General features: G+C 40.6%; 1 protein-coding gene across 1 annotated transcript in view; it reads right to left on the minus strand.

The window, feature by feature from the left end:
* Positions 1-12464, minus strand: part of LOC127392181 (parapinopsin-like) — a 91968-nt gene that overhangs the window by 13190 nt on the left and 66314 nt on the right. The window contains exon 3 of the mRNA XM_051635845.1: positions 10769-11002. Within this exon, the coding sequence (XP_051491805.1) occupies positions 10769-11002 (234 nt within the window). The remainder of the gene's footprint in view (positions 1-10768; positions 11003-12464) is intronic.

The following is a 12464-nucleotide window of genomic DNA, read 5'->3' on the forward strand; positions in this document are numbered from 1 at the left end:
TAACATTTTACTTCATGAGGAGAAATGAAGTGTCTATTACTACTGTAATATGGAGGGAGTGATTCCAGATCATTTTGAAATAACTCCCATTTTGCTGAAAGTTCAAATTGTAACAATGAGAAGTATTTTGACACTTGAAAAATGCATGTGTTTATTTAGTCATAGCTCATATGTTGTTCTGCCTATCCAGTTTCTTTTTTGACTCTTCCATGGACTCTGGTTCAGCCTACAAGGATTAAAAGAAAGACTCCAGCTGACAGTAATGCCGATATATTCCTACCTATATTCTGCTGTAGAGTATGTTAATAAGTACTTGCAGAAATATGATCTTACTCTGTTCTTTTTTTGCTGTGGGTTATGAGCTGCCTGTCCTTGGCTATGTGTGTAACATGTCTTTAGGGAAAACAGTTCTTCCAGGTGTTCCTTACAGAGTTTCACTTAGGCTGAGACCGGGAATACTTGCGCAAGGAAATCCAAAGTCTTATTTTCATGAGGTTATTTTTGTAGTACGATACCATTGGCTGTCTTTCCTTGTGAATTACTCGGGATCTTTTTTCTTGAGGGTAGGTCACTCTTGCATTCTGCTAGTACCCCACCACACAAAAAACTTCAGCAGCTCTTGGCTATTTCATCTACTTAGTCTTCCTCAACACTGCCTTTGCCTCTGGCTCAAAAACAGATTCTCAAGAGCACCCCCTTCTGCCAGGCTCCTATACCACCCGCCCTGTTGCAACAGCTGTTGTCCAAATTATCTTTCATCGTACTGGAGGTGCTCTGATATTGGAATGCTGGAAGATATTTTTGGTCACAGGCATTTGCATAGTATCAAGAGCACTGATTACTTTTGAGCATAAGCTTATGTGTAGCACACTATCACTAAAGGTGTTTGCTATTGTGTTTAGATTTGACATCAGTAGGACAGGATAGGATGGGATTGGATAGAATTGAATAGTTCCAGTGTGAAGGGACCTGCAATGATCATCTAGTCCAACTGCCTGACCCCTTCAGGGCTGACCAAAAGTTAAGGCATATTATTATGGACAAAGATACACCTGCTATACACAGTAAAACTTTAAATAATTAGTCAACTAATACAAAATATACAAAACCATCCTGCTCTGGATAAAGCTTTAGTATTATGCCACTGCTGCATGACTGGAGATTATTCAGTGATTGAACAGGAGGGGAAAATCAGAAGTTCTGTGACCTCCAGAGTTATGCTTCCTTTTAAAAATTGTTTTCATGTGTTGAATTTGATTGTCCTCATAAAGCAAATAAATTATTTGTTAATATAATCTGTTGCATTGCATTAGAAATTCTGTTTTGCTCAGCTGACCTTGCTTGCATTCTTGGTAATTTGAAGCAAATACACAGCTGGAGAGTTATCTGTAAAATATGGGTATATTCTAGAAAAGCAGAAACATTTGAATTAAAATGAGGAATTTTGAGGCTAAATTAATGCTAGACTTTAGCCAGACCAAGGTGTAGGCTGAAATTCAGTCTGATTCCTAACCTGGCATTGCAGCTGAAATTAGTGCAACAGAAGTCCCTGTAACATCTGTTCAGTGTGACTTGGCAATGCTATTTTAAAGAGCAGCTCAAGTTTGGTCTACCTGTAGGTCCTCTACACATTTGTAGGACCTTAACTATCCACACCAAACCTGGAAATCAGTTCAGAAAGATACCAATATGCCAGGTGCTTACATCCAACTTCTAGATCACACTGAAGTAATGACAAGTAAGAAACAGCACAGTCAATACCTTATACTTTTTTTCCTGCATTTCTCTTAGCACTGAACTCTTGACCATCCAGACTCTCTCTTGAGGACAGATGTACATGTGAAGACAGTACAGTTTTGGTTGAGTTTCTGATGGTGTTTGCTTGGAAAAGCAAATGGGATACCAAGGGGCCTTGCATGTAAGGAGCCTAACACCTTATTTTCAGCTATGAATTTACCACAGCTCCTGTAGTGATCTCGGGATACTGGAAACTTCCATTTATCTCTCCATCTACCCTGCAGGTTTAATGCTACAGGTGGAAGTATATGAAAATTAGCTGATGGTAAATGGTATCATGCAGCTTCCAGCACAACTATAGGCTGTTGATGATAGGAAAGTGCAAACAACTTGTTTAAAGCTGTTTTCTTTGTTCTGGAGAAAAGTGATATGTGTAACCCTACGAATTCTTTGAAACCTTAAAGAGTTTGTTGTTTTATTGCCTTTTGGATAGTGACAATGATTTTAGAAGTGAGGTATTTTCCTACAGATACTTCCCTGTTTGCTCTCAAACAGGTAGCAATGTTAATCTCTTGTCATTCAATCACTGCACTTAACTCTGATGTCTTTACTAGTATAAGTGTGTCTATGACCCCTTCTATTGACCAGCATCACCTGCAACGTTGTCAGGAAACACATGAGGCAATGGTCCCTCTTTTCCAAGCTAATCTCAATTAACATCGACTAGGGTGGTTGGGACCTTTTAAGCTGAGATTCAGCTACATTTTTATTTTGAAAGTTGATTCATCCAAATACATGAAAGTGTTTATCTGCATCACACCTAGGATCTTACTCTAAAGGACACTGATCACTGAAACATTTGAAGGTTGGTCATCCAAGTTTACACAATATACAGAAGAGACACAAATTGACCTAATAACTGTGTTATATGTCAAAATTACTCTCTTTATCATAGAATGATAGAACAGTTTGGGTTGGAAGAGACCTTTAAAGATAATCTAGTCCAATCCCCCTGCCATGGGCAGGGACATCTTTCACTAGACCATATTGCTTAAAGCCCTGTCCAATGTAATATTAAACTATTCCAATGATAGGGCATCCACAACTTCTTTGGGCAACCTGTTCTAGTGTCTCACCACCCTCACTGTAAAAATTTTCTACCTTACACCCAATGTAAACCCACCTTCTTTCAGTTTAAAACCACTGCCCCTTGTCCTGTCAATACAGACCCTGCTAAAAGTCTCTGCCTGGTTTCTGGTAAGCCCCTTTATACATTGAAAGGCTGCAGCAAGGTCTCTGCAGAGCCTTCTGTTCTCTAGGCTGAACACCAACTCTCTCAGCTTTTCTTCAACAGAGAAGTTTTCCAGCCCTCTGACTGTTTTTGTAGTCCTTTTCTGGACCCTCTCTGACAGATCCTTGTCTTCCTGTGATGAGAACTCCAGAGCTGGACACAGTACTCCAGGTGGGGTCTCACCAGAGCAGAGGGGCAGAATCACCTTCCTCAACTTACTGGCCATCCTTCTTTTGATGTAGCCCAGGATACAAATGGCCTTCTGGGTTGCAAGTGCGCATCACTGTCTCATGTCCAGCTTTTCAACTCCCAGTACCCCCAGGTCCTTTTCCACAGGGCTGCTCTCAATCCATTAATTCCCCATTCTAATACTGATGCTGCTGATTGTTCCAGCCACGGTGCAGGAGCTTGCACTTGGCCTTGTTGAATCTCATCACGTGCGCACCAGACCACCCCTCAAGCCTGTCGAGGTCCCTCTGGATCTTCCCTCAAGCATATCAATCACCACAGCAAGTCTGGTCATCTGAGGGTGCACTCAGTCCTTCTGTCTCTGATGAAGTTTATCAAATAGTATTGGCCACAGCATGGACCCTTGAGGGATCCTCTATCTCTTTTTCTGCACTACTTGTCACTTTAAATTTGACCTCACATTCCCTCTCTTTGGAGTCTCCTCTTTTCTCTTGCTTTCAGAAATGCCTGTTTTCTTTTGCAGGGTAGATACGGACTACAAAAGGATCCTACTGTCTTTGCTACAAACCCCACTCACTGCGTTTTCCCCTAAGTGTTCTGACTCATTTGTTTCCTTTGCCTAATGTGCAGGTGTCTTCCCACTTCTGTGATGCCCCCTTTTCTCCAATGCTACGAAAAGAGCAATATAGGAAGAGACATCAAGATATTAGATGCTGTTTAAAATGATATATAAAGAGATATTGCTGTCCTTCACTTTGCCTTCCAGACAGGAGCACCTTTTAACTGGGTGTCATTTCCGTTACTGCATTCCTGAGCCATAAGTTGCAAGTCATTATATAGTCCAAAAGAAAAGTGCTTATTTCAGTAATGTATTATTTTCAACATTTACTTAATACCTTGCTTGCATGAGAAATGGCCTGGTTGTCTGCTTCCTACCTTTGCCCTGTGTCTAAAACAGCCTGTCATAAATGCTTCTGTGATGTTAGTGCCAGTGCAGCCCCTAGAGAGTATCCTTGTGGCAGGCAGGAAAAGGCTAGGCTCAGGTTGTACCAAGTTATGTTCTTGAAATGATCTTTTTGTTATGAACTGCAAGAGAAATTCCTGAAGTAATTTTGAACTCACTGTGTGAAATGCAGTTATTATACCTTATGACAGCAGCAAAGATGCTCTTGAGACCTTTCTTCTCTTTGCCCCTCAACTTTAAAAAGTCAGAACAGTGCACATCAGGAAAGAAATGAAGTCAAAACACTTCTAAACTGTACTACTAAGTATTGTACTTAGTGTGGATTATTCTGCAGTAAGTGATGATTTTGAGTCTGATCATTGTCAGCTTAAGAGCTTGGGTGTTCTATTTGGACAAAAATTCTTGCCATTTCTAGATGACTGAGAAGGTAATGTAGCATCACTTCTTTATGTCGACTGTTATTTACTCTAAGTCAGCCCAGCTACCAGTGAAGTGATGGAAAAACAGATCGTAGAGTCATAGACTCATAGAATGCCACATTAGAAAGGACCTCAAGAATCATGTGGTCCAAACTTCCTTGGCAAAAGCACAGTCTAGACAAAATGGCTTTGGCACCCTGTCAAGCTGAACCTTAAAACTGTCCAATGCTGGGAAATCCATTACTTCCCTGGGGATATTACTCCAATGACTGATTGTTTGCATCATGAGTATTAACATATACATGAATTTTAGTGAAAAACTGTAACAACTTATTCTCATAAATCTTACAATAAACTTCTAGAAGGGAACGAACTAAACAAACAGGATCTCTTTTCAGGACTCAATAGGTGTGTTTCAAATGGTTGATAAAATGAGGCTTGACACACTTGTCCCTGCATTGTATGCTGTCTTCCCAGGTCTGTAGTTTTATGTCCTCATGCAGCTAAAATATCCTAGTTTTCCAAGTGGGAAAATGAGCAGCTTAAAAAAATAAAAACAAAACCAAAAAAACCCCAAAGCCAAACAAAACCAAAACAAATCAGCATTAACTTGTCCACGTATTCCTGCAGCTTTAAAAATGAAACATTACCTTTTGTTGGAAATATCAAAAACTGTGAAATGACACATAAAAATTGACTGTGAAAGCACAGCTGTTATACAGCCAGTTGGAAAATGTTAAAGTTATTATTATTTTTTTAAGACTATCATGTGGAGCTCTGTTCCCCAAAGGGCCTATGTATTTCTCCCTGCTCAGTGCATAAGGTAAGATCAAGAGGGACTGAAAAAGGATGTTAGAAAACTGCATATATAAGGCACAGGCATTATAATCGAAGAAAGAAAGACTCCCTCTTCCTCATCTGGCAGCAGAGAAGTTCCAGGAAGGCCCTGGAAGAGGGGGCTGGCATGGTTAGCTACCCACCTGCTAAGAGGTGGGTGGTGGTGGTACAGCTTCCTGGAGAACACCACAGCCACAGTGGGCCTGGGAGGTGTCTGACATGGGTTGTGAGCTAGCACCAGTTCTCTGAATGGTGCATTATCACACATCCTGGTATAGCAAAACAGCATGAAAACACCTTTCCTTTTGTTCACAGTTCTAACTTGCTGGGGAAATTTCACATCCCTGCTAGGTTAATTCCTGTTTATCACATATCAGGCTCCAACACTGCTTTTCCACAGCCTCTCCATAGAGGATCTCACCTTGGGCCCAGTCAGCTGTTTTACCTCATGTTCATGAACAACAAAGATAAATCTGAAAACAATTCAGTGTGTGAGCAGTTCCCTTGAAGCAAAAGGGCTGTGTACCTAAGTAAGTGCTCAGCTGTGAGAAGCACAGTTGGACATGCTCAATCCAGGTCTTGTTGCCCTTTAAGTACATTATTATTATTTGAGTCTCATTGTCCACCAGGAAAGAAAAGAAAGAAAGAAAGAAAGAAAGAAAGAAAGAAAGAAAGAAAGAAAGAAAGAAAGAAAGAAAGAAAGAAAGAAAGAAAGAAAGAAAGAAAGAAAGAAAGAAAGAAAGAAAGAAAGAAAGAAAGAAAGAAAGAAAGAAGGAAGGAAGGAAGGAAGGAAGGAAGGAAGGAAGGAAGGAAGGAAGGAAGGAAGGAAGGAAGGAAGGAAGGAAGGAAGGAAGGAAGGAAGGAAGGAAGGAAGGAAAGAAAGAAAGAAAGAAAGAAAGAAAGAAAGAAAGAAAGAAAGAAAGAAAGAAAGAAAGAAAGAAAGAAAGAAAGAAAGAAAGAAAGAAAGAAAGAAAGAAAGAAAGAAAGAAAGAAAGAAAGAAAGAAAGAAAGAAAGAAAGAAAGAAAGGTATTTGTAGTTGGCTTTGTTTGTTTTTTGGGTTTTTTTTCTATTTAATTTCTTCCTCAATGCCACCACCTACAACCAATACATGATCAATTCGGAAAGGTCACAGTATTAAATATTTTCAAGTAAGTGTGTCTATTCTTTTCAGCATAATTTCTCCAAATCCTTGGGGAAAATGACAGGGTCAGCTTCTGTTTTTAAAAGTGCAATGATTTTAATACAAGAAGACAGAGACTAGAAATCAATCCGCAAATGAGGGAATTTTACTCACAGCTAAGACAACCCATCTCTCTCCTTCCTTACATTTGCTCAGAGGCACTTTCTGACACCAGAAATAGCACATTTCTGATCACAGGGTTGGGGTGGCCTTTTTTCCCCAATTGTAACATGTAAAACAGTATTAGATGTGCTAGCCTGAGTTTTAGAAGCCCAGGGATCTGTAGGTGTACCTGAATTACTAGATGTATGTAATCCCCAAATCATGGAATTGGTTGGAAGCCCCTGAGCTGCAGGGAAGCAAATCTATTTTACATCAACAACGGCTGTGTCTTATAACCTGATCTGTGGCTTCCAAGCAATTGTTTCTGTAGATCTTTGAGTGATATGGGTTTAATTAGACTTAAAATGGGCTGTTTGGTAGCAATGGCGAAAATTCCTGTTTTCTCTGAGTACTAACTTGAAATTCCTGTAAATTAGCAAGTGCAGATTCAATCAGTCTCACTGTGTCTCATCCATAACCATACCCTCTCAAGCATTCATTATTCATACCTTGACTTCTGTATCAATAAAAATTTAACTTCTGATATGCAAGATAAGGTTAATATATCAATAAGATACGCCACACCATTATGTTACCCAGCTAATGATCCCTGGTTCTCAGTGCAGTATGTCCTCAAGTACAGCTACACCAGCCAGAAAGCTCTTATTTGTTGGGGTTCCTGAGCTGTTCTGTGGAATAAATGAAAGTAAAATGCCCCTGCTTTGTATGAAAGCAAAAGGATCATCTCCTTAACAGCAAGCTCATGGCTATAAGGAAGCTCCATATCTCTCAGCTGAATGCTTAATACTTGCTTGCATGTAACCGGTGAAAGAGCAGATTTCTGTCAGCACCATCACAATGAAAGACAGGTAGTTGAAGCTGTCATTAAAAATCTGTTTGGGGTGGCTGCATAGGTGCAAGTTTGAAGAAACTTGACAGGCAGCTGTGATGGGAATAAAATATATTAGGAGAGGTAAGACGAAACATAAAATCTGCATGACTACATTAAATGTAATCCAAAAAAAGACTGATGTACTGAAAGCCTAATCATGCTGACGCTGCCCAGCTTGCTCCAGCAAGCAGAGGTAGCAGCACCAGCCCACCTGGCACAGCACTTGTCATGCCCTTCATAGAGGCCTGCCCTAGGCACACACAGGGCAAAAGAGCCATCCACAGTAAGACAACAAGGAAAACAGTCTCCTTCTCTACCGTCTCCTCCAGCTTCCCCAAAACTTTGTTTCCATCTCAGGCAGTTTAATTTCTTTGCAGCTTTGGCAGTGAAGCTTCATGTCTGCCTGGCTTGATGTTATCAGCCCAGCAATGATTCATCTTAAATGATGCATTCCCTCTCTTCCTACAGGAGAGCAGAGGAAGGAGGCAATGTCTGTGTCCCATGCCATCCTGCCAGAGTGCCTGTGACTGGCACAAAAGTGACCATTTTCCCCAGTGTTTTATCACCTCAGATCAGTGCAGATGGACATGGCAAAGACAAAACTTTTTCTCTGGGGTTCCTGGACCATGAAAATGACTCAAAGCCTGCTTGAGAGTTAGTTTAAAGGTGGGCTCTGCAGGATGATTTTTAAGGCTGACTCAGAGGCTGATGGTTCCATGGTGTTCCACGTTGATTTATGATAGCTGGAAGCTAACACCACAGCTGCAGCCAACCAACGTCTTCTTGCAATCTTCAGGGCATGTCCCAAAGCAAAAAGGTTAGCTTATGCACAGAGAACTATGTTTTCAGTGAATTTTAAAAACGCAGGAGTAAGTAGACTCTTGTGGCATCTTCCATCTAAAAAGCAGGGCTGTGAAAAATGCAGGCCAGATAACTTCTGTGTTGGGAAGCACCAGCCTCCTCTGACAATTCTCAACTAAGCATGAAGCTCAGCAAAGCTGAGTGCTGGGAAGAAGACAACTTTTCCTGAGGTGTTAAATTTACAAAAAAAAAAACCTACAAAAAAAGAATGAGAACAACTACAGAGGGGTTGAGGTGTTGTGAACATTGGTGACACATTGGATGAGGGTGTGACTATTGTTCCTACTCTGAAAGGAGGGGGAATGGGTGGAGGGATGTGTTTCACCCATTTTTGAGTGGAATTCATTCCTCTGTGTCAGATAATTTTTTAAAAAAAATATTTATTTATTTACTGCTAGTACACAGTGGCAGAGCAGATGAGAGCTGCAGACTAAAGCTAGGCATTAGCTATTACTTTGGTTTTATTCCAGTGAAAAGTATTTACCCCAAATCTGACAGAGCTCCATTTCAAGAGTGATTTTTTTCCTTATTTCAGCAACAATTAGGAAGCTAACTATGAAAAAAAGCCACCCTATACAGTGACTTCCAGCTGGCAACTAATCATCCACCCTCCAAGACTGATTTTACTTTTTCCCCTTGCATTTTGTTGTTAAATGGTGGCAGTGGCAGCTGTGGAACAGCAGGCAGTGGGAAACAAATGAAACATCCTCAGGGTTCAAAGAGAGAAATCTAATACATTGGTCTGTCATGTGACTGGAGACTAAGGATGGATATTTAAGAAACTTCTAAGTTTCCTGCCATGGTGCTCTTGAATTGTTGCAGCCTTCTCAGTTCCTGCTGCTAAGAAAAAGCCTGCCTTGCCTCAAAACTGTCCTAACAGATCTTCCTTTTTTAGACAGATACCCCACATAGATCTTTCCTTGTAAAAGATGATAAACTGGATCACAAGTGAACCCCATATTGAGAAAGAAGTTAAGTATTCAGAAGTATTTCCTTTGTAGATGAAAGACACAACCACTGCAAGGAAAGAGTGGGTTTAGACAGCTTGCTACATTCCTGTGATGTGCAAGCACCCTGGTTTTATTGTTTTTAATCAACTTTTTCTCAACAGTGAGCCTTTGCTTTTTGCCTCAGCTTTTTGCCTCAGTTCTATTTTGCTTCAGCTCTCTATGTCTTTCAACATCAGCTGAAACTGGGCTTCAAGAATGAAGTTCTGGTCTTGTGGAAAGCAATAGTATTTTTTATTTTTGATTTCAGGGAGGTTTCACATCTTGCCTGAGAACTTTCCTTCAAATTTCAGGAGTAGATTCATTCCTCATTTAATAATTTTAGGTTTGATGACCCAGACCAAGAATGATCTCAGGCTTTGGCAAAGCTGGAATATATTTGGCTGTTACATCCAACCTTTCCCTTGTCTAGGCTCCACAATAATATAATTCTGCTGATAATAAATACTTACAGTAAGCATCAGCTACACTGAGCAAAAAAATGATAAAGGGGCTTTATCAGTTTTATAATAGTTTAAGGAATATAAGGAAGAAAGGAAACTGAGAACAACTTCTAATACATAATGTAATGAAAAAGGTAAGGCTTTTTCATAACCTATGCGCATTTTCCAAATTTCTCACTGTCAAACATTTTTAAAACTTTCAGATCTGGCATTAATAAACTTTTGGAAGTTTGCTTTTGTGTACTGAAAATGCCATTTACAGGAACAAGGGACCTTAACTGGATCTAGGCATTTTAGAAGTGTTAGAATTGGCCTCATGAGACTAGAATAATTATATATTTTGGCATGTAGCTGAACTAGGAATTTAAGAGGAAGGATGTAGGAGAACACAAAAACTGTAATTGCAATGACCATTTGTTTTCAAGGGGATCTGTCATGAAAATGATATTTGAAAATGGTTTCCTCCTTTATATTGTTTCCAAGGTAATGAAATTCTTTCCTCTTCTTGTCCCTCTTTTCTCCACACACCCACCCCTCCTCACTCCTGATGTTTGAGTATTCTTCTTTCAAATACATGCCAAAACCTGCAGCAATTCTGCAGCTTGCAAATAATCACACAGTGTGTCCTCAGAAGAATACGCAAGCAATTTCAGTAAGGAAATGTTTATCTGTTCTTCCTGTCTAGCAGGATGTTGTAGATCGCAAACACTTCCACATCAAGACTACAGTAATATCATTTGGACAAGCCTTGACTGTACTTCCCATAAAGGGCTGGTAGTCACAATGGTCAAGAACGCCTGGCAGACCCTGAAGAAAGTACAATTTCAAAATAGTATGTGTCTTACCTGCTTATTCATAAGTATGTAGATAATGGGATTGAAAACAGTGCTGCTTTTTGCTAGGATGGAAGGTATGACGCTTGCAACTGGAGTCACCACACCTGGCTTGCCAAATGTTACAAGTAATGCTATAACTCCATAGGGGATCCAACACACAAGATAACAGATGACTGTAGTGATCACCATGAACAATACGTGGTATTCTCTTTTGCGGGCAGCATTCTTGTGGATTTTTCCAACCTAGGGGAAGGTGAAAAAAGACAGAATTTAAGAAGCTGAGCTGATGGTTTGATTGCTTCAACAGCCTGGGAATATTGGTCTTGGATCAGCAATGGTAATCAACGCTATAGTTCCAGAAGCACTATGAATACAAACCCCAAAACAAATTAATGCAGTGGGAGGATTTTCATTGTCTCCACCAGGCATGAGGGAAAGCCCTGCAGAGATCATGCTGCATGCCAGCGTAAACCAAAGTCCCAGTGGAGGTTGGAGGAAAAGCAGAAAGGTGATGGAAGTTAGCATCTAATCCTTAATAGCTGGTCAGTCATCTCCAGCTGTTTTTCAGGTATGGCATTTTGTGTAACTGGACAATGTTTTCATAGAGTCAAAGAATGGTTTGAATTGGAAGGATTCTAAAAGATAATCTAGTTCCAAACCCCCTGCATGGGCAGGGAGACCTTCCATGAGACCAGGTTGCTCAGAATGCAATCCAACCTGGCCTTGAACACTTTCAGGGATAATTTCTCTAGGCAACAAGTTCCAGTGTCTCACCACCCTCACAGTAAAGAGTTTCTTCCTAATGTCTAACCTAAATCTACCTTTTTTCAGTTTTAATCCATTACCCCTTTTCCTATGCCCTTGTAAAAAGTCCTTTCCCAGCTTTCCTGTAGGCCTCTTCAGGTACTGGAAGGTGCTATAAGGTCTCCCTGGAGCCTTCTCTTCTCCAGGCTGAACAACCCCAACTCTCTCAGCCTGTCTTCATGGTGGAGAGGCTGGTGGGACCAGCCCTCTGATCATCTCTGTGGCTCTCCTCTGAACTCCCTCCACCCGCTCTATGTCCTTATTGTGTTGGGGGCTCCAGAACTGGACACAACACTCCAGGTGGGATCTCATGAGAGCGGAGTAGAGGGGGACAATCACCTCCCTTGACCTGATGGCCAAGTTTTCACTCAAATTATTCCAGTACACAAGACTTACTTGGGATAATGAAACATTACAAAGCACATGCAAACCAGCAGAAACATATTGTGTTAAGGGTGTGGAAACAGCAGAGGACTGTGTTTAGTATCTCTGCTCTTGGCCTCAGCTGGCTTGGTGTGGTGTTGGCAAGGACTGTGCTTGGAGTGGGACACTAGAGAAGCCTTGCAAACAACACTTTATGAAGTTTTTAAGTGGTAGGATTCAGCCTTTCTAGACGATTTCTTTCAGGTAGTATACTATTTTGATAAAAGGGCTTCACTCCTGACAATCACCAAACCCCGTTCTTTTTGGTTTTGAAATGCATGCCAAATACTGATATAGTTCAGCTATTGTATTGGATTTTTTTGGGAACTGGAGTAGAACTGAGTTAACAGGAAATGCAGACTTAAATTATCTAAGTGATGATACAACAGCCCATCTTGCTATGATGAATTTACCATCAGTTACAGTCTGTGGGGAAACCCAGCTCTGCTGTGGAAATATTTATAGTCTGTGCTTCAAA

Source organism: Apus apus, chromosome 1 (genome assembly GCF_020740795.1).
Source record: "Apus apus isolate bApuApu2 chromosome 1, bApuApu2.pri.cur, whole genome shotgun sequence".
Taxonomy (NCBI): domain Eukaryota; kingdom Metazoa; phylum Chordata; class Aves; order Apodiformes; family Apodidae; genus Apus; species Apus apus.